Source organism: Lepidochelys olivacea (genome assembly GCF_965140295.1).
Source record: "Lepidochelys olivacea isolate rLepOli2 genome assembly, chromosome: 7".
Lineage (NCBI taxonomy): Eukaryota > Metazoa > Chordata > Testudines > Cheloniidae > Lepidochelys > Lepidochelys olivacea.
In genome coordinates this window covers 33,168,550-33,190,749 of record NC_140417.1, presented here as the reverse complement: position 1 = coordinate 33,190,749, position 22,200 = coordinate 33,168,550, and the positions used below count along the sequence as shown (strand labels likewise).

Below are 22,200 nucleotides of genomic sequence, written 5' to 3'. Positions count from 1 at the left end.
GCCCCACTCTCAGATCAGACCCATGGGCCCATCCAGTCCCTGCTGCCCCCAATCAGACCTAGTCTCTGTTCCCCTCTGCCCCACCCCCTCCTCTTTCTGCTCCCTTTCTGCATGCCCCCCTCTGCCTACAGTATGCCAGTGGTGGGTGGGTTGTAAATAATGCCTGAGTGGCAGTGCAGTGATGAGATGCAGATTGTGGGGGGGGGTGGGGGAGGCCATAAATGGCATATGGCCCAGGGGGAGGGGTGGGGAGTGGTCTGTGCAAATAATGGGGCGGGCTGGGATTGTCCCTGTGCAAATAAGCCAGTGTGTCGGGGAGGGCTGGCGGGAGTCACCCTAGTCCTCTGGAGGTTGGCATTGAGGGCAGCTGCTCTGGTCACCTACCCCTAAAACGACCGGGGCTGGGGCCTTGTGCAAAGAACACAGGGTGTGTGGCTGAGAGAGCAGTCAGCACTGGGCCCTCAGCAGGGTTGCTTGGGGGTCAGATGTCAGGACAAGTCCAAAGGCTCTTTGCCCCTCCCTGCTCTGGCGTTGGAGGGAGGGTGGAGGAGCAAGGAGTAGACTGAGGGGAGGAGGGAGCAGCATCTGTCCCTATGACAATGGTATGGCCTGCTCTGCCCCTCCCACCATCCTCCCTGTGAGAATAATATGACCTGCTCCCTCCTCCTCCCCCCATCCTCATTGTGAGAATGGTACAGCTTGCTCCTGCCTCTCTCTCCCCCCCCCGTGAGAATGGTATGGCCTGCTCCCACCTTAACTGCTCCCTCCTTCCCACCCAGCCTTGCTGTGAGAATGGTGTGGCCTGCTCCCTGCTCTCCTCCCATTCTCACTGTGAGAATAGTGTGACCTGCTCCCTCCTCTCCCCCATCCTTGCTGTGAGAATGGTACGGGCTGCTCCCACCTCTCCCCTCCTTCACTGTGAGAATGGTATGGCTTGCTCCCTCCTCTCCTCCTCATCCTTACTGTGAGAATGGTATGGTCTGCTCCTGCCTCTCTCTCTCTCCATCCTCATTGTAAGACTGGTATGGCCTGCCCCCTTTTCTCCCCCACTCCTCACTGTAAGAATGGTATGGCCTGCTCCCACCTCTCCACCCTTCTCTCTGTGAGAATGGTACGGCCTGCTCCCACCTCTTCCCCCACCTTGCTGTGAGAATGGTATGGTCTGCTCCCGCCTCTCCCCTCCCTTCACAGTGAGAATGGTATAGCCTGCTCCCGCCTCTTCACCTTCCTCCTCACTGTGAGAAGGGTACAGCCTGCTCCTGTCTCTCTCCCTGCCGGTCCTTGCTGTGAGAACAGTATGACCTGCTCCCTCCTTCCCACCCATTCTTGCTGTGAAAATATGACCTGCTCCCTCCTTTCCCCCATCCTTGCTGTGAGACTGGTATGGCCTGCTTCTGCCTCTCCCCCCCATCCTTGCTGTGAAAATGGTATGGCCTGCTCCGCCTCTTCACCCCCCTCCTCCCTGTGAGAATGGTATGGACTGCTTCCACCTCTCTCTCTCTCTCCCCCCTCCCCGTCCTTGCTTTGAGAATGGTGTGGTCTGCTCCCGCCTCTCTCTCTCTGTGAGAATGGTAAGGCCTGGTCCCTCCTTTCCACCTGTCTTCCCTGTGAGAATAGTATGACCTGCTCCCCCTCCCTGTGAGAATGGTACAGCCTGCTCCCACGCCCCTCACTGTGAGAATGGTTTGGCCTGCTTCTTCTTCCTTCTCCCCTACCCAAAATCCTGTTGCCTGGGGGGGTGGGGTGCTACTTGGCCTCCTGTAACAGCTCTGATTGGCCACCCTCCCACAGGAGGTGGGGAAAGTGGGGAAGAGCAACCAATCAGAGGAGGTCCTGGGCTGGAACTACTATGAGAAGGGGAATTTCCTGGGAGAGTAGCCAGCCCTAGGGTTGGGGAGGGGTGTTCCCCGAACGCCTGGGTTCAGCCCTTGGCTCTGGGAGGGCAGGGTCTAGTGTGTTAGAGCGGGCTGCGTTGTATTAACCCTTTGGTGCACATGGCCCGGCCTCACACGTCTCCTCTCTCTCCTCGCAGCTCCGACCTCCTGCGACGCCGGAGCCGGGCCGAGCACCCCCTGTGGGCGCGGCTGGCTCTGCACCCCACTGGAGGAGGATGCTGTAACTTGCTGGAGCCGGACCTGGAGCCTGTGATTGGTGGAGGCTGGGTGGGGGGAGGGGGTTGACTTGGCCGGGGCCTGGATTTGTTCTCTCTGACTTCTGGATATTTGGATCCTGGCGTCCCATCTCCCCTTGTCACTGAGTGGCAGTGAAAGCCCCCCACCCTCCATCTGAGTGGAGTCCCCCTCTCTTCTCCACCTGCTCCCCGGCCTCCGAGGAAGCCACCGCACCCCAACCCTGCCTGCCCCTCCCTCCCCCCATCCAGCCGCCCGCCCGCCCCCCCCATGAGGATCTGAGGCTGTGGCAGTGCGGGGGCAGTGCCCAGCATTTGCCTTGGGGGGGGGGCAGGGACAGATGAGACTGGGTGCCATGGCCAGACTGCTGCCCTTGGTGCTGCTGATGGGTGCCCTGCTGGGCCCTGGGGCGGGCGGGGCGGCGCTGGAGTTCGGTGGCGCCACAGGGCAGTGGGCCCGCTATGCCCGCTGGGATGCCAGCTCCTTGGGGGAGCTGAGCTTTAGCTTGAAGACAAACGTCTCACGGGCGCTGGTGCTTTACCTGGACGACGGGGGGAACTGTGACTTCCTGGAGCTCATGATTGCCGAGGGGCACCTGCGCCTGCGTTTCACCATCTCCTGCGCCGAGCCTGCCACGCTGCACCTGGAGACGCCCGTGGATGACGACCGCTGGCACATGGTGCTCCTGACCCGCAACTACCGGGAGACCATGCTGGTGGTGGATGGCGAGGCCAAGGTGGCAGAGGTCAAGTCCAAGCGGAGGGACATGGCCGTGGAGAGCGACCTCTTTGTGGGGGGGATCCCGCCTGACGTGCGCCTCTCGGCCCTCACCCTGAGCACCGTCAAGTATGAGGTGCCCTTCAAGGGGCTGGTGGCCAACCTCAAGGTGGGTGACACACCGCCGGCCCTGCTGGGCAGCCAGGGCATCCGCAGCGACTCGGAGTACCTGTGCACCAAGCAAAACCCCTGCGCCCATGGTGGGCTCTGCAGCGTGCTGAACGGGGAGGTGCAGTGCGACTGCAGTATGACTGGCTTCCAGGGCAAGTTCTGCAGCGAAGGTGAGACCCTAGGGGGCAGGAGGGGAAGGCGAGGGGCTGGAGCAGGAGTGTGGCCCAGACGGCTCACTGTCTCTCCCCAGAGTGAGGACATTGCCCTAGGGACAGGCTGGGCAGCAGCAGAGAGACCTCACCCCCCCCCCCCCCCATACCCTCACAGCGTGCTCTCCCCTTTCCCCAGAGTGGTGCCGGGAGAGAGGGGCTTGGACTTGTCAGTTCTGTCAGCCCTTGGCCTCTGCTTTGTGCCACCGGGAGCCTGGCTGAGCTGTCACAGCCATGGTGCCTGACTGGCCAGGGTGGGCTCTCTGCAATCCGGGAGAGTGTTTGCGGTGTCAGCTATCCAGGTTTGAGGTGTTGGCCCCTTGCCCATGCTGTGGGATCTGGACCCAGATTTGGGCCTGGCCCCATCTCTTCTTTGGCAGCTTCTAGCCTGGGATTTGTAGGAGGGGACAGGGATAGACAGGCTGCAGGCTGGAGCCTTTGGGGCTGTCGCTTTGTGGGGATCTTATTTCTTTTATTATTGGGGTGTGTTTGTGGGTGTTGCTGTTGTAAGGCTCGACAGCCAGCACACAAGGTTAGAGCACAGGGCTGGGAGCCAGGACTCCTGGGTTCTATATCAGCTCTGGGAGGGTTGTGGGGTCCAGTGGTTATAGAGGCTGGGTTGCTGGAGTGGGGGAGTCTCTAGCTTAGGCTGGTGGTCGGGAACTGGGTTATACTGGCTTGAGGAGGACGCTTTACCAGCTTAGCCCAATGAAGTTTGGTCCCTGGCCTACTGGGTGTCCTGGGGCAAGTCACTTCCCCCTCTGTGCCGCAGTTCCCTTATCTGTAAAATGCAGGAAATAATCTGACCCTGAGTGTCTGGGCAGTGCCCGGCCTGACGGGGGCCCTGAGCTCATTTGGGGGAAGGGGATCAGTGCAGTGCCTGATCCGATGTGGCCCCTGAGCTCAGTTGGGGGAGGGGGCGGGGGTCAGTGCAGCGCCTGACCTGACGTGGCCCCTGAGCTCAGTTTGGGGGAAGGGCGGGAGGTCAGTGCAGCGCCTGACCCGACGGGGCCCCTGAGCTTGGTTCGGGGGGTGGGTCAGTGCAGCACCTGACCCGAAGGGGCCCCTGAGCTCGGTTAGGAGACTTTTAGTGCTATTGTGAGCTCTGGCAGTTTCACGGGTACCAGGCTGGCCTGTGTGTTGTCCATCTTCCTCGAAAGCTGAGTGAGTCAAACAGATCAGGACAAAAAAATTCATATTTTTTGGGGGGAAATTTTGAAAAAATCCTTTTATTGGCCATGCAATTTCCTGTGACTTCTTGTTAATGAAAACCCACCCATCTTCCCCCCCAAAATCAGTTTTCAAATAAACATTTTGGTCCCCAACTGATTTTTTCCCACCTTATTTTCAGGTTTTCAACCAGAAATCAGAAAATTTTAAAGAGAAGAACATTTTTCCTTGAGGATTTCCCATTCCTTCAGTAAAATGTGTTATTTCAAAAATAAAGTGTCAGTGAACACTTCCTGCCTGAGCCCTGAACTCAAGTCACGGTCGTGCTACCTGGCCAGTGAGTTTGAGTGGGTGACTACTGTGTTTTTAAGTGGTCCAGCAGGACCCGCCTTGGGACTAGCTTTGTGTCTCCTAGCACCTTGGCCAGCCATTGTCACCAGGGCTCAGTGACTGTGATATGCTCAGCGGTTTTGCACAGGTGTACGGAGGGTGCTCATGCTCAGTGCTGCTCTGCCCTGGACAGTTTGTTTTCTCAGTATATGAAGGAAGGATGATTATCCTTTGTTTTACGGGTGGGGAAACTGAGGCACAGGGTGATGACCGGTAGGAATTGAACCCAGATGTCCCAAGTCCATCCTCCTTCCCTAAGCCCACGTGCCTCTGGAGGTCGCTGTGAATGTGTGAAATGGACCAGCATTCCCAAAGTCAGAATCTGCTTTGGGAATGCAGTGGCCAGTCGCTGTATAGAGAGGGGTGAACCGGTGCTCAACTGGCTCAGCCGGCAGCGCCTTTGGGGCGGGTGCATTCTAGTGGGGGAGCGAACAGGTGACCAAGGTCAAATGGCTGTGTTTGATGGGGACAGCAAATTGTGGCATCAGTGTTAATAGGCTGCTTGGGAACAAACTACCCAACAAGGCTCTGCGCTGTGCTGGTGTGACGAAGTGGGACTGTTCTTAATGTTTCCTCTGAATACTGTAGGGGTGCCTCAGTTTCCCCTATGCATTTCTTAAGTCTCTAGGTGGTGGGATCAGGGGGTGTAATTGTTGCAGAGCAAAGGGCCAGCGTACATGAATGGCCAACACTCTGCCTCCTGGCAACTGATGGCCTGGGTCCTTCCCCCCTGCAAGGTGATAGATAAAGGGTTGGAGAACAAAGGAATCAGGTGACCTCCAGGCCCAGGGAAAGGGACAAAGCCCAGAGGAGGAGGGGCTGGAGGGTGAGTCAGTTTGGGGCTGGCTGGGGACATGGAATGCAGTGCAGACATGGTTGTCTGGCTCACTGCCCCCCCAAAATGGACCCTGCTGAGGGGTCCTGTTCTCTGTACCTACAACCTCTGTTTTAGACCATGTTCCTGTTGTCTAATAAACCTCTGTTTTACTGGCTGGCTGAGAGTCACATCTGACTGCAAAGTTGGGGTGCAGGGCCCTCTGGCTTCCCCAAGAGCCCCGCCTGGGCGGACTCGCTGTGGGAAGCGCATGGAGGGGCAGAGGATGCTGAATGCTCCGAGGTCAGACCCAGGAAGGTGGAAGCTGTGTGAGCTTCTTGCCCTAAGACAGTCTGCTCACAGAAAGGAGACTTCACCAGAGTTCTGACTGGCTTCGTAGGGAGCAATTTCAGAGCATCGCCCGGGGACTCTGTGACAGCTGGGCATGTTTGTACACACCTTCTCCCCACGCATGTGTGCTCTCCTTGTACCAGTTGGTAGAGACCCCTTCTCTCTGACCGAGAGTGGGGTCCCTGTCACGCTGTGCAGGTATGCACTGACAGGCCACACCCCAAAGAGCTCACAGATGAAATAAAGAAAAGGTGGTGATGGGGAAACTGAGGCACCGAGAGGGAAAATACTTGTCCCAGGTCGGGGCAGAGCTGGGGATAGAATCCAGGAGTCCTGACTCCCAGTCCAGTGCCCAGCCACTGCAATCTGCTGTCTCCCCAAAAATGGCAAAATAGAGATCATGGAGCTGGGGAGCATTTGGCTGGGGTGGAGTGCTGGAGGGATACAGAGTGAGGATGGGTCAGAGAAGGCAGACAGGAGCTTAGGAACAACCAGATTGGATAAGATCCATAGGCCCACCCAACATCGTCTTCCCCCACCCTCCCTGCCACCCCAAATCAGATCTAGGGCCCGCCCAGCCTGGTATTCCCCCACAACCACCTTCAATCAGACCTCGGGCCTGCTCAGCTTGTTATCACCCCACCTGTCAAGGCTGATTCCCCACTCTAGCACGCGGAGGGCAGAAGATGGGGGGCCTGCAAGGATTCTAAAAATTAATACTGGCCACTCCAGGCTGGTATTAAACTCCCAAGGTCACAGCTTCTCTCTGACCTGGGATGGGTAGATGCTGCCACCATCCAAGTGCAAAAAACCTCTTTGGACCCAGGAAGGCACACTTGGGAATTCCTCCCCAGGGGTTACCCTCATGCCCTTTCACCCCTCCTCGGGGAAGAGCTGAGAAAGAAAACAAAGGAAATCAGCTGTTGCCACCAGCTAATTAAACAACATACGCGCAAACCCCTTAGGACACGCACAACCCCAATCCTGTTCTTAAAAAAGGTAAATTTTATTAAAAACAAAAAGAAAGAAAATACATCTGGAACTTAGGTTATTGCCAGATTTAAAAAGAGCCAATATAATAACCATCAAGAATGGTTTTCTTGAGGTCCAACTTAATGGTTACAAGCAAAATAAAAGCATTTGGGGTTAGCACAGAGGAGTCCACACGCCAATAAGGAAAAAAAAAAAAGATAAACCTAATCGTGTCTTCCTAGACATCCCCTGAGCTACTTACATATCTGGGGGTTTCAAATCAATAGTCTGTAGGTATGATCTGATGGTTTTTCAGACCTGGCTTAAAGCTTCCTACAGCATAGTTCAGCCCTGTTCCTGCTCTGCGTCTCCTCTCCCCGGAAAACGACAGACAGACAGACAAAGGGAAAGTTTTTTCCCAATTTTAAAAAGTTCTAGCCCTCCCATTGACTCTTCTGGTCAGGTGTCCACTCCCTTCCTTTTACCTATGGGCTTTTTTAACCCTTTACAGGTAAAGCGAGTAGAGAACAGCTACTAACAGGGATTTTATAGCTAACTGGCTGGTTGGGTGTCCATAAAAGGGAGCTACCCTACCCTCATTTATCACACCACCCTCCCTGCCATCCCAGATCAGACCTAGGGGCCCGTCCAGCGTGATATTCCCTTTCTCCCCCACTGCCACCCAGGGCCCATCCAACCTGGTCTCTGTCTGCAACAGTGACCAGTCCCAGTTGCTTCAGAGGAAGGAGCCAGAAGCCCCCACCGACGGGATAACCTGTCCCCCAGGAAGGTCTCCCGGCCTCTCACGAGATCAGTTTAAAGCCTGAGGCAGTGCTAGGGTTTGCCCAGGATAACTGTTAGTTATCTGTTAGTTAACTGTTAGTTAGTTAGACCAGGACCAGCTCAGCATGTGAGTATGTATGGATGAGAGTTCCATCAGGAATCCTGGGTTGGAATGAGGCCCCAGTGCCCCTGACACGGTCCAGCAGGACCTGCCTTGGGCCTGGCTTTGTGTCTCCCAGCACCTTGGCCAATGGTTGTCACCAGTGCTCCTGGCAGGGGGGCATAGAGCCCCGCACGGAGGGAGAATTGGGTACCTGGTATGGGGGGGAATGGGAGACCTGGGATGGGGGGCACAGAGCCCCTGGCATGGGAGAGAGGGGTAGAGGTACATACAGCCCATGGCATGCGGGGGAGAATGGGGAGCCTGGTACTGGGGGGAAGTAGGGTTACAGAGCCTCTGGCATGGGAGGAGAATGGGGTACCTGGCATGGGGGACACGGAGTACCTGGCTTGAAGGAGGGGGAGTTGCAGGGAGTCCCTGTGATGGAGGGGCTGGGAGGGTGGCCCCAGGGAGTTGTGGTGGGGCTGGAGGGAGGCAAGGAGCTGGGGTGGGCAATGTGCTGGGCCTACAGTCACTGTGAAGCCTGCGCCCCCTAGTGCTCTCTGGCTCCATAGGGTTTCCCTGTTGCCACCCACCAGGCGAGGGAGTTTCCGTGCTGTGTGTCTGACTATGAGTGGGGGTGGGGAGGGGGGAGGGGGGAGGCAGGGCAAAGGTGCAAGGAATCACAGCTCCCTAGGGGGCATCTGGGGATGTTAAACACCTAAAATCCTACAAGTGCCTCTTCATCTGCACAGTAATTCCAACAGTGCCAGAGTGACACTGCGCAGAGAGACACGGGGGCCCAGTGGTTAGAGTAGGTCAGGGAGGCTGGGATTCAGGACTCCTGGGGTCTGTCCCAGCTCGGAGAGGGGAGTGGGGCCTACTGGGTTAGAGAGTCAGGACTTCTGGGTTCCTTCTGTGACTGACCGACTGTGTGACCTTGGCCAAGTTCCTTTTCCCGCTAGGTTAACTGGGGACTTGTGTGGGGTGAGATCAGGCTCTTTTTGGGGAAGCAATCCCATCCCAGCCATGCGGTGTTTGTTTAGCCAAAATGTGTGTGTTCATGGCCATGTCTGCTTGGCTGTGATCCCGGGCAGGGTAAGCTGTGTCTGTGAGTTGCCCCAGCTGGCAGAGGGGGAGCGCTCCCTGGCCAGTCACTAGCAGTCTGTGGTGGGGAGAGAGTGTGTATGTGTATGTATGCAAACACACACATTTACTCATGACACATCACCCCCCCATACACTCTCTCAAAAACACACACAGATAGACAATACCCAGGCAAACTCTCACAGCAAGCGTGTGCACACACAATGACACACTCTCAGTGCACACAGGCAGACATGCATGTGAGTGCTATCTGGGTGGGCGTACTGCACAACACATAAAAACAGTCACACAAAACATACATGTGTACAGACACATGGAGAATGACGCAGTCCCACACAGTTCACACAGGCAGGCACCCAGTAACACACAAACAGTCACGCAGCACAGACACATGCTCACATGCGACACTCATAGATTCTTATATACACACAGAGAGACTTTCTTAAACACACAGATAGAAACAGGCACTCTCAAAACACTATATACACACACACAGACAGTACTTATAGATGCAAAACAAATGTACCAACAAACACACAAGAAACACCCCCCCCAGACATACAAACACACCTGTACAGACACCATCCCATCTGTCACACAACACACACAAACATGGCAGATGCACACAAGACAGCCAGCCACTTGCTCGCCCACCCACGTATGCACAATGCACTCAACCACACACAGACACACATCTCCCTCACCTTCAGTGCACAGTCCACCCACACACTCTGAATCTTGGGTGACAGTTGTCTAGGATGGTTGCCATGGAGAGAACTGAGACAACTATTGACTGCTTGGTGATTGTGTTTCTTGCCCATTTGCTACGGAGACAACTGAGCCAACCAAATCTTCATTGGCTGTTGTCTATGGCTGCTTGCCAGGGATACACTTTCACTGGCTAGCTTCTTGGTGGCTGTTGTCTAGGGCTGGTTGCTATGGAGACAGTTGGTTGGGCTGGCTGACTCTTGGCAACTGTCCATCATTGTTGCAGAGATTGTGCTGACTGAATTCTTTGGCTGAGGCCAGTTGCTATGGACAACAGTGTGGTGACGCCTCGGTGACTGTTGCCTAGGCTGGTTGCCCAGGGGACAGTTTTGCTAACTACTCTTCAGTGACTGAGGAGGTTTGGGTGGAAGTAATGGGGGTGTTGCTGGGTACAATGGGATAATGTTGGAGGAAGTCACTGCGTGCTAGGGTGTGTGGGGTTGCTTGGCTATGTTGCATGTAGGAAGACGAGGTCATGGGGTGTTGTGTACTAGGGTGTTAGGTTGTCTGGGTGAAGGATTATGATGTGTGTGTCTCTGCACAAGGGACATAGGGTGTTGTGCACTAGGATGTATGGGTGAAGGGTAGACCTACCAGTAGTGTAGGGTGTCTGGTTGAAGGATTGTGGTGTTTGGCAGTGTGCAGAAGGTGTTGTATGGGTTAAGGATTATGCTGTGTGAGGGAATAAAAGTATGGATATTGTCTTGTGATGTGTTAGGACCTTGTTGTGTGGCTGTGTGCAGAAGGTATTATGTATGAGTGAAGGATTACACTGTCTGTGTGTGTGTGTTTGAATACAATACTCAGGCTTGACAAAGCCCTGGCTGGGATGATTTAGTCGGGGATCGGTCCTGCTTTGAGCAGGGGGTTGGACTAGATGACCTCCTGAGGTCCCTTCCAACCCTGAATATTCTATGATTCTATGAAGGGTATGGTGCTGGGGTGTTGTGTAGTGGGATGTTTATTGTACGGGTAAAGGATTGTGGTGTGCAGATGTGTGTTTTCAAATAGTTTAGGGTGTTGTGTACTTGGGTGTTAGATTAAATGGTTCTTCCTGTGTATGCTGTTTTTTGTGTGTGTAAATACTATGTGTACAGGAGTGGTGTGTACTAGGGTGTTAGGTTGTAGAGTTGAAGGATTATACTCTTGTGTATATGTGTATGTACGCAAGTGGTAGACAGTGAGTTTTGGGATGTTAAGTTGTATGGGAGAATTGTGTGAATACAAGCATTATAGGGTGTAGGAATATGCTGGGGTGTGTATGTATATAAGGAGTATTGAGGTTGTTTGGGAGATTTATGCCATATGTGAATACAACGGACATAGGCTGTAGAGTGTTATGTACAAAGTTGTATGGGTGAAAGTTTACGCTGTATGTATACAAGTATATAGGGTGTTGGTGTGCAGGTGTAGGGTGGGATAGGGTGTCAGTATAAGTGGGATAGGATGTTGGGGTGTTAGGCTGCGGACTTGTAGAATTATGCTGTGTGTGTGTGTGTGTGTGTACTGATAGTGTAGGATGTCCGGGCAGTGTGAGGGTACAGGCATATCAGTCGTGCTGTGTGTGGAGGTGTTGGATGAATGGCACGAGATGGGACTGGTGTGGTGGCAGGGGTTCCTGAATGCTGTGTGTTAGGCACGGGTTAGGGGTACAGCAAGTGCCCTGGTGGGTGTATGGGTCAAGGGCCATGCTGTGGCAGGGTTGCTGGCTGGAGGGTGTGTGTGCATGTTTTATATAAGAGGAGCTGTCCCAGCTCAGCACCTGGACCCAGCCACATGGGGAGGTGCCAGCCTGCCTGTCCCTCCCAGCCCCTCCCACAGTGCAGGGTCAGGAGCCCCCAGGGTGACTGGTCTGGACGGGGTCTGGGGGTGTGTGTGAGAGGGGGTGGTGGTAGAGCGTGGATCAGATTCCGGATGGGGGTGGAACGTTTGTTGTCTCTCCCCCTCATTGATCACTGAGCCTGCTCAGGTGCCCGTGTTACCCTGATCCACATTATGTCACAGCCAGGAAGGGGCAGTGGAGGGGCCGCAGGGCTAGGACAGGGTGCCAAGTCCTTGAGGTATCCCCCTTTCCCTGTCCTCAGTTCATGTTCCTGACCTCCCTGCTCTACCCCACTTCCTCCTCCTGACCCCCCTGCCCAAACCCCTGTTGATTTTTCTTTTTTTTCACCTTACTGTTCATTCTTTTCTTCATTTCTTTCCCTTCCTTTCTCATGACTGAATTCCTTTATTCTCTCTTTTCTTCGTTATTTTGTTTCCCTTTCCATCTTTATTTGTTCTTTTCCCCCCTTTTTTCCATTCATTTGTTTTTTATTCTTTCTCATTCTTTCATTCCTTGTTTCTCTCCTTTTATCCTTTCATTCTTTTGCTCTTTTCCTTTTTCATTCATTCTGTCATCTTTCCTTTCTTTTCCCATGTTTCTGTTTTCCATTCTTACTCGTTTTTACATCCTTTTATTCGCCTCCTTTTTGCCTTTTTTCTTGTTCTGTCTTTCATTCATTCACATTTTTCATCCTTTCTTTCTCCTCTTCCCTTTTCTGGTGTTTTCCCATTTTTTCATTCTTTTCTTTTGTCTCCCTTGTACTCTCCCCCCACCGGCCCTGATGTCCCCTCCCCAGTGCCCCCCACCTGCTCCTATTAGCCCTGTTCACATGAGGGGAGTGCTGACTGCAGCTGCCGCCTGGCCTGGATCCCCCCAGTGTGTGTGTCTCCGGAGGGTTGGGGGAGGCTCTCCGGGCCCAGCCATCCGCGCTGTCTCTGCCTCTGCAAGGACACCCCAAGGTCAGCTGGGGAAGAGCTGCCAGGAGACGGGATGTGGAGAGAGATTGCCCATCCCTGCCTGCATGCCCCCTGGGAGGATGGCTTTTCCGCATGGCTTGTGCCGCCTGAACCCTGTGCTGAACAGCTGGACACCACCAGGTGGTGCTATGGAGTCCTCCCCCCCACCAGCTGTGCCACTGCCCGTAGCCGGCAGGGAGTGTGAAACTCTTCTAGTGGAGCCAGTGTGGAAAGCAAGGGGTGTCTGTGCAAGGGAGGGGAGCCGCTGGGAAAGCTGGGATCTGCCTTTGCATGTAATTGGGGGGAGGTGGGGGTGGGGTTCACTTGGAATCGAACCCTCCTCCCTCTTTGGGTTGGGTTCAGCACAAAATGCCCATATTTGCCTCCCTGAACAATACAGAATTCCTGAGTCCTCTTATTGCAATAGTGTCTGTCTGCCCCGGCTGAGATCAGGGCCCCTAGCAGGCCAGGTGCTACACTGACCTCCCCTCACCCCCCGCCAAGATCAGGGCCTCCAGAGGGCCAGGTGTTGCACAGACTCCCCACCTGGCTGAGATTGGGGCCCCTAACAGGCCAGGTGCTGCGAAGACCCTACCCCCCGCTGAGATCAGTGCCCCCATCGGGCTGGGTGCCGCACAGAACTCCCCCCCCCAATGGCCAAGATGATGGCCCCAGGTGGTCTGGGTGCTGCACAGACCCCCCCAACCCTGGCTAAGATCAGGGCCCCCAGCAGGCCAGGCACTGCACGGATCCCGCATGGCTGAAATTGGGGCCCCCGTTGGGCTCTGTACAGACATATAGTGAGAGACGGTCCCTGCCCTGAAGAGCCTACAGTCTGAAGAGACAAAGGGTGGGAGGTGAAACTGAGGCACTGGGGCGGGGGGGAAGGGACTCACCCAAGGTCAGTGGCGAACTGGGATACAACCCAGCCCAGTGTCTGAACCACAAGCTCCCAACCCATGTTTGGGCTGCATCATCGCTCTAATCATTGGGAGAATTCCCACAGTGTGGGAACACGGGGTGGGGGTGCGGGTGAGGAGCTGTGGTTCATCATTTACTTGAAGCATGTGTAGCCTGGAAATCTAATATGAGTCAGGGTCAGCCCTAAAACGGGTTCTCTTAGGATGGTCTAGATTCAGCCCTAGAGTGGGGGCTCTAGCATAGGTCTTGGACCCAGTGGTGCGGGGTGGATTCAGCCCTGGGGTGGCAGTTTAGAACAGAGCTTGAGCACTCTAGAGTGGGTTGGATTCGGCTCTGGTGTGGGGGCTCTAGAATAGGTCTCGAGCACACTGGATCTTGTGTTTGGCTCTGGTGTGGGGGCTCATGAACATATCTCAGGCGCACTGGAGGGGTTGGATTTGGCCCTCGTGTGGGGGCTCTAGAACAGGGGTGGACAAACTTTTTGGCCCGAGGGCCACATCGGGGTTGCAAAACTGTATGGAGGGCCGGGTAGGGAAGGCTGTGCCCCCCCAAACAGCCTGGCCCTTGCCCCCTCCCACTTCCCACCCCCTGACTGCCCCCCTCAGAACCCCCGACCCATCCAATCCCCCTGCTCCTTGTCCCCTGACTGCCCCCAACCCTAACCGCTCCCCTGGGACCCCACCCCCCATCCAACACCCCTGCTCCCTGACTGCCCCGACCCCTATCCATACCCCTGCCCCCTGACAGGCCCCCCTGGTACTCTCACGCCTAGCCAACCCCTCCACCCCTCCGCTCCCTGTCCTCTCACTGCCCTGACCCCTATCCACACCCCTGCCCCCGCCAGGCCCCCCGGGACTCCCATGCTTATCCAACTCCCCGCATTCCCCATTCCCTGACCACCCTCCCCGAACCTCCACCCCATCCAACTGCCCCCGCTCCCTGTCCCCTGACTGCTCCCCAGGCTCCCTTGCCCCTTTTCCAACCCTCCAGCCCCCTTACCATGCTGCTCAGAGCAGCATGTCTGGCAGCTGCGCCAGACGGCGGGAGCCAGACACGCTGCTTTGGTGCCCTGCAGGAGCGCGCAGCCCCCCACCCAGAGCACTGCCTGCGCGGCGGCTTGGCTGCGGGGGAGCCTCCCCGGTGAGGAGCTCAAGGGCTGGGCAAGACGGTCCCACGGGCCGTAGTTTGCCCACCTCTGCCCTAGAACATGTTGAGAGAGCGTTGGGCCAATGTCCGTTGTTGCTCGGTTGGCTCCAGAGGGCTGCCTGGGGAGCAGTGTGCCTTGCTAGGGCACGAGTGTGTGGACTGCATGTCTCCCTCTGTATGGGGCGGGCAGTGGGCACGGGCCAATGTGTGCCACTATTTTGCCTGTCTCACCCACTAGTGAACATGCTATGTGCTGTTGTCCTGATGCCCCCCCATGCAGTGCCATGCCGTGCCGATGGGCTGCCTGGCAGCTGCTATGTGAGGCGTGTGCCAACCCCGTGTTGGGGACATGTTGTCTGGGAGCCCAGAGCCTGGCTACTGCCCAAGCCAGCCGGGGGCTGCACGGCAGCCAGACAGACATGCACGCATTCTGCAGATCAACCAACAGACACACACACACCCCCTGCAAGCCCACAGACAGACCCACGTACATTCCACAGTGCCACCCACACCCGACAAACCGACTCACACACACACGGCATGCACACCCCGCAGACCCACAGGCAGACAGACAGACCCACGTACATGCTACAAACCGACCCAGTGGCAGATTTAGAGGTAGTGGGGCCCTGTGTGCAGCTTCATTTTCAGGGTCCCCCCCTCAGGACCCAGCCAAAAAAAAGAACATTCTCGCTTACTCCCCCCCGCCAGTTTTTCATTTTTTTTCTTCATCCTCCTCCTATATTATAAGTAATGGGAAGTAAATGAAAATAAAGAGAGGTACCTTGATCGGGGCAGGGGGTTGGAGTGCAGGGGGCAGGTTCTGGGAGGAAGTTTAGGTTCTGGGAGGAAGTTTAGGTACTGGGTGCAGGCTCTCGGCTGGGGCAGGGGGTTGCGGTGCCTCGGGGGGGGGGCAGCGCTTACCTCGGGCAGCACGGCTCCCAAAGCCACTGGCGCACACATACTCTTCCGGCAGTGGCTCCTAGGCGGGGTGGACACGGGATCTCCATGCACCGCTGCCCCCACAGCTCCCATTGGCCGCAGTTCCCTGCCAATGGGCGCTGTGGAGTCGGTGCTCAGGGCAGGGGCAGCGTGTGGAGACACTACCCCCTCCCCTGCCCCCGGGGCCACAGGAACATGCTGGCCGCTTCCGGGAGCAAAGCAGCGCGGAGGGAGGGAGGCAGAGCGGGCAGGGAGCCACCTTAACCCTGCTGCTGGCACGTCTCTGTGCGCCCCTTGGGGGGAAGGGGGCAGAAGGTCTCCGTGTGCTGCCCGGGGTGGGGGTAGCGCAGGGAGCTGCCTCTCCCCCCCTCCCCCCCACCAGGGGCGCGCAGAGAAGTGCCCACAGCCGGCCACTTCCAGGAGCGACGTGGGGCCACCGGCCATGGCATGCAGGCAGCCTGCCTGTCTGAGCCCTGCTGCGCCACCGGCCAGGATGCAGGGGCAGACTGTCAGATATTTGTCCTGCATTTTGGGGGCCACCCTGTCATTGGGGGCCCCGTGCCACTGCATGGTTTGTTTCATGGTAAATCTGCTCCTGAACTTACCCATTCACACATGGCATGCACACCTGTGCAGACCCACAGACAGATACACATGGCCTGCAGACAGATACGTGTAGTTCACACCCCGCCCCCTCAGCAGACCCTCAGACAGATACACATGGCCCGCAGAAAGTGTTGTTTTCACACACACACACCCCCAGCAGACCCTCAGACAGATACACATGGCCCGCAGAAAGTGTTGTTTTCACACACACACCCCCCCAGCAGACCTACAGGCAGATACGCATAGGCCGCAGACCCACAGACAGATATGTGTCGTCCCCCGTAGCAGACCTACAGGCAGAGGCAGACCCACATGTGCATGCCTAGAGTTGCTGTCTCCTCCTTTCTCCCTTGCCCCAATGTGCCCCATTTCCCCACCCTGGCCTTCCACATTCAATGGCTGTTTCAAGCCCCCAGACTCACTGGCTCATGCCTGCTGCCCTCCCCAGAGATTTCCCCTTGCCCAGCAGGGCGTGGGGTGGGGCAGGGGACAGAGTCTGAGGCTGGCACAGAGCTTGATGTGCAGGGGCCGACCCACTGGAATAGCGAGGCTTCTGGGGCAGGGAGCACTGGTCTCCCAGCAAGGCCTGCTCCCCGCAGTGCTTGGCCCTCATGGGGGGAATGGTCCCTTCCCTCCCCCAGCACAGCCTGCACAACATGGAGAGGGGAAGGGTCTCATCTCAGGTCATGCTGGGACCCAAGTGTCCTAGCTCCCAGGCACCCACTAGACCCCATTCTCTGCCCAGGGCTGGGGATAGAACCCAGGAGTCCGGACTCCCCCCAGGATGACAGGAGAGGAGTAGGTTTGGTTGGGGGCGCCCCCTTTTTCCCAGCCTTCTCCTGCCATGTGTTAGAGCCCACGTCAGCCCTGGCTAGCCTTTTGTTTGGGGTTGCCATGGAAACCAGCCCTTGCCACCTGCCCTGCTCATTTTGCTCAATTATCACTAAGGAGGATCCAGAGGGGCCTGGTGTCTTGGCACCCCTCCCCCACCCTGCCGTGCACAGAACTGGGGGTGTGGGGGTATCTGGGGTGCATTGGGGTGTCTGGTAGGGGGTAAATAGGGTGTCTAGTGGGGTATGTGGGGTGCATTGGGGTGTCTGTTGTAGGAGGTATCTGGGGGATGCTTGGGGTGCATTGGGAGACTCTAACCACTTACTCCACCCCAGCACCCCCTTCACAGTGGGGTCTGGAAGGAGAATGACCCCTCCTCCAATACACTGACCCAGTAGACTTCTTGTTGCAACCCCAGCACCTGGCTGTGGGGGAAGAGAGCACAGACCAGTGCATGAGCCTCCCCCTACCTCCCCCCGATCATTTGCATACAGTATTAATGATGTTACCTGGGGCAAGGGGTGATCAGTCCCTGGGAACAGCTGGTGGGAGTGCAGCCATTGTAGGGGGCAAAGGCAGGTGTGGGGAGACCTCGGCAGAGCATTCCTGACTGCACCCCATTCTATGGAGAGCTCTGTGTGTGTGTGTGTGTGTGTTGGGGGATCAGTGTGTGTGGGTCAGGATTGAGGGGCACCAGCAAAGATATGGGGGGAAGCCCAGAGCTGGGATCACAGGGGGCTGCAGATCAGGATGAGGGGGCTGGCAGGGCTGTGGGGAGGGGGGAGCCTAGGCTTGGGATTGAGGGCTCTGGCGGATGAGTGCTGGGCTGGGATGGCAGGGGCTGTGGGTCGGGATTGAGGGCACCAGTGGAGCTATGTCGCTTTCCCTTAGCTGTTTTGGCTGCTGTCCCTGGTCCTGACAGCTGCGGGGGGGTGGGGGGAGGGGTTTCTATTGGTGTCAGCGAGGAAGGGGGGAGGACTCTGTGGTTAGCCTGTTGGCCCCAGTTATTAGCTGTGAGCTCCTTGCCTTGGTCCGTTGTTATGAATTGCTTCACTTGTTGGTTTGGCTCCATTCTGTGGGAGGGGAAGGGTTGTGCTGAGGGGTGGGAGCCTTGGGCCCTGCACCATGTGTTGTGTCTGGGGGGACGTGGCTGGTCACACTCTGCTCAGACACAGCCCTCATTCAGCAGCCCCCTGAACTCTAGCCCTCCTGGTCACAAGGTGAGGCCTGCCTGAGTCTGCAGCCCCCTGCTGTCCCAGCCCTGGGCTCCACCCCCAGCCCTGCTGGTGCCCCCCCGTCCTGACCCGCAGACCCCTGCTAACTCAGCCCTGGGCTCCCCCCGTAGCCCTGCCAGTGCCCCCCAGTCCTGACGCACAGCCCCCTACTAATCCAGCCCTGGGCTTCCCCCCAGCCCTGCCAGTGCTCCTCTATGCACACCTGCAGCCCTCCACTGTCCCAGCCCTGGTGCCAGAAGGCTTCATGCTTCCTCACTCAGTGGGAATGGTAGTAAGGGACTAAAGAAATAATAAAGGTTGGTCATAAAACATTTAGTTACAACAGAAAGCGTCTGTCCTGCACTGAGCTCTGTGCAAACCCCCAGGGTCAAACCCAGGCATCCCACAGATCCTGCTTCCAGACCTGGCCCTCCACACTCACCCACTGGATCCTACTCCCTTCCCAAAGCTAGAGAGAGAACCCAGGAATCCTGGCTCAGCCCCACTCCTGCTCTAACCCACTAAACCCTGACTCTTTGCCCCTTGCTCTAACCTCTAGACCCCACTCCCCGAGCTGGGAATAGAACCCAGGAGTTCTGGCCCTTTCCCGTGGAGGGCACCCACGAAGATGAGTGAGCTCCTGGCTCCTGCCTACCATGTAGCCCCACCAAAGCAGCTGAGCCACGTGTTTACATCATCAAAGGGCCCTTCTGCACAGGGCTCACATCCCAGCCAAGGAGAGGGGCTCCTCCCACAGATCAAAGGCAGCTTCTGAAACTAGCCCAATCAACCCAGGTCCTTCAAAATAACCCCCCACCCCCACTCCATGGGCTTCCAGGCTGCCATGTGGGGCTGGAGTGCGATCACCAGCAGGGGGTGGGGTGAGGGGCATCGGCCGGGCTGAGATGGCCAGGGCTGTGGGTGGGGTGTGGAGCCCAGGATGTGGGTGGGGTGAGGGGGACTGGGTGTGGAACCTGAGCTGAGATGGCCAGGGCTGTGGGTGGGGTGAGGGGCATCGGCCAGGCTGAGATGGCCAGGGCTATGGGGCACCAGTGGGACTGGGTGTGGAGGCCAGGCTGGGATGGCCAGGGATGTGGGTGTGGTGAGGGGCACCTGGGGCATTGGCTTGCACAGATCTTGTCCTGTTATGATTGGTTTGGCCTGTCACCCCTCCCCACCACTAACCCCTCCTGCCAACGTCTCTGGCACTGTGGTGGGGGGAGAGGGATTTAGTGTCTGTAAACTGGGACCCCAGACCCTGCCGACCCCAGACCCTGCCAACCCCAGACTGGGGAGTCTGGGGGGCCAGAGTGAGGGCTCCGCATAGAGAGCCCCACCATGGTCCTTTGGTTCCCATCCTGCCCACTGCCCTGAGGAAGCCCATAGTGGGGAAATTGTGGGGCAGGACTGGGGGATTGGCGAACTCAGCACACTGTGCTCCTCCAGCCTATTTCCCCCTTCCCTAGGGGCAGCATGCTCCCTACCGTCTATCCTCACCCCCCGGGGGCAGCATGGCCCCTACAGTCTGTCCCGCCCAGGGGCAGCGTGGCCCCCTACCGTCTATCCCAGCCCCCCAAGGGCAGCTTGGCCCCTAACATCTATCCCCTCTGCCCTGGGGGCAGCGTGACTCCCTACAGTCTATCCCCCGCATGCGCCGGGGGCAGCGTGGCCCCCTATGGTCTATCCTCACCTCTGGAAGCAGTGTGGCTCCCTACGGTCTATTCCCCTGGGGGGCAGCATTGTCTCCTATGGTCTCTTTACCTAGTTATCTGTAAATGTGTGTCTGTGCTGGTGGCCTGGCCCCCCCCTCACTAACTCCCTCTCTTTCTTTCTCTGTGTGTCTGTCTGGCTGCGTCTGTGGGGGTGTCGGTGGCAGAAGAGCATACGATGGAAGGTGAGTGACCCCTTTGCATTCTCTGTGCTGGCTTTGGATGGTGTGGGTTGGGGCCATGCTACAAGAAGCAAATTCATGTCTTGCCGGGGTGGGGGAGCTGTTTCCTGCTCCCTTGCCCTGTGAGGGTCCATCGAGGAGTGCCTGGACTTGGGGGGCTCCTGGGTGACTGGGTTGGGGTTTCCCTGTGTTCCAGCAGCACCCCAGCTCTGTGCTCCCCCCACATGATGGTGAATTGGATCCCAAGGGGTCACTTCCTGCCAGGGTGTCTGTCTTGGGGTTGCCCCTACAGCCAGACATCGCCAGTTGTCTTGGGGTCCCCCCAGTCTCCCAGGGTTTACCTTGTCTCGGTGTGGGGGATAAGAGCACAGTAATAGCAGTCTGTCTCTGTGGCTGTTTGCCCCACATGGGAAGGGTCATATACTGCTTTGTTGCTGGGGCAGGGGGGGGAGGGGGGCTAGTGTCAGATCCTATGCGTGATCCGACACGAGGGGGTTAGGGAAGGACTGGATCAGAACCGAGATATTGGAGTGGAGAGCTTCCCCACAAACACAGCCCATAGAGCCCTGCACTGCTCTGCTAGACTGGAATAGTCCGTTGGGAGCGATCCTGCCCTGGGGGTGGAATAGACTGCACCCCACAAATTAGAAGGCACCCCCACTTCTGTGGCTTTCCCAGCCCCCATGCTCTCCTTCCTGCCCCCAAGCCCCTCCTCCCTGGGCTCTGGACCATCCCCTTTCTCATTACTCCTTGAGGGGTTGTCTCGCTTGTGGATGTAGCCTTGGCATTTGTGGGCAGGGTTGTGGCCTCGATTTGATTGTGAGTTTTGTGGAGCTTGTCTAAGAGACCAGGGAGGGGGGTGGTATGGGGAGGGGGTATTGCCCTTGTCTATCCCCCATGCAGTAACGGGGGGATGGGTTGCACGGGGAGTTACAGGGGGCAGGGAATGTGATTTCTATGGAGGGATTGTTCGGTGCAGGTGCTTTGGTGTGTCAGTGTGGTGTGTGTGTGCTGTGTTGTGCGGGCAGTGCATGGAGGTGAGTCCATGGAGGTTGTGTTCAGATGTGAGTGCATGTGGGACGTGTGGGGGGGGGTATGTGGGATATATGACTGCATTGTGAATGTGTGTTCAGTGAGCATGCACGAGCACTGTGTGTGTGGGCACATGTGCACATTCAGAGTGCGTGAGTGGTGTGTGTGTGTACACGCTCACAGTGAGTGTGTGTGTGTTTCTGTGTGTGCGTGCGCTGAGTGAGTGAGTGGTATGTGCGTGCTCAGAATGCAAGTGGTGTGTGTGTCTGTGCAGAGTGTGAGTGGTTGTGCGTGTGTGCAGAGTATGTGAGTGATGTTTGTGTGTGTGAGTGGGGTGTGTGTGTGAGTGGTGTGCGTGAGTGGGGTGTGTGTGCTCAGAGTGTGTGAGTGGGGTGTGTGTGTATATGGGGCGTGTGTGTGTGTAAGTGCAGTGTGTGTTTGTGTACTCTGTTGAGTGTTGAATGTTGATGTGTGTTGTGGTGCTTGTAAATACAAGTTGTGTCTGTGAGGGGTGTGTGTGTTGTATATTTGATTTCTCAGTTGTGGTCCCATATGGGAAAGGGGCCCAATCCCCATGGGAGAACCTGGTCCCCCAACCCATCTCCCCATCCTGTTGCCCAGTTACCAGGGCCAAGAAGGCATCCCAGAGTATCCAGGGAGGGCAACTCCATACCCTGCCCCCTCCCCCACAGGATCCCTGTATGGACAACTCCTGTGCCAGGGGCTGCATCTCAGTGCTGGGCAAGGGATCCCAGCATAAAGGGCTCTGCAGCCCACCCCACAGGCATCTGCATCTCAGCACTGGGTGAGGGATGCCTGTATAAATATCCCCTGCAGCTCAACCCCACCCCCACACTGCTCTCCAGCCCCACACACACACACTCTGCCCCTCACTTCTTTTTTCCCCCAGAGCTTGCCAACCAGTCCCTACACACACTAGGACTAGGTCGTAGCAGGTGCCCCCCGCCCAGCATTCCCCGCCCCCCTGAACCGGACAGACCCCGTTCTGTCCCTGGCTCTGCCTGCTGGGTAAATTCATTTTTTTCCATTCATGCTGAACCTCAGCTGGGAGCTCAGGGCAGCAGCCATTTCCCTCTCCAAATCCTATCTCATATTGCATTGGCAGGTGTGTTATTGTAGGGTCTCCTGGGTGTGTTG

General features: G+C 56.9%; 1 protein-coding gene across 17 annotated transcripts in view; it reads left to right on the top strand.

Annotated features, from left to right (window-relative positions):
* The first annotated feature begins 2,426 nt into the window (after nt 1-2,426).
* The window catches only part of NRXN2 (neurexin 2), a 249,736-nt gene continuing 229,962 nt past the window's right edge, over nt 2,427-22,200 (top strand). For 6 of the 17 annotated variants that reach the window (XM_084633513.1, XM_084633528.1, XM_084633515.1 and 3 more), the window contains exons 1-2: nt 2,429-3,187; nt 19,996-20,013. In XM_084633513.1, coding sequence (XP_084489639.1) covers nt 2,470-3,187; nt 19,996-20,013 — 736 coding nt within the window. In that variant the 5' untranslated portion in view covers nt 2,429-2,469. Of the gene's footprint in view, nt 3,188-19,995; nt 20,014-22,200 lie in introns of all 17 variants that reach the window. The other 11 variants (XM_084633518.1, XM_084633520.1, XM_084633517.1 and 8 more) reach the window with 4 other exon arrangements.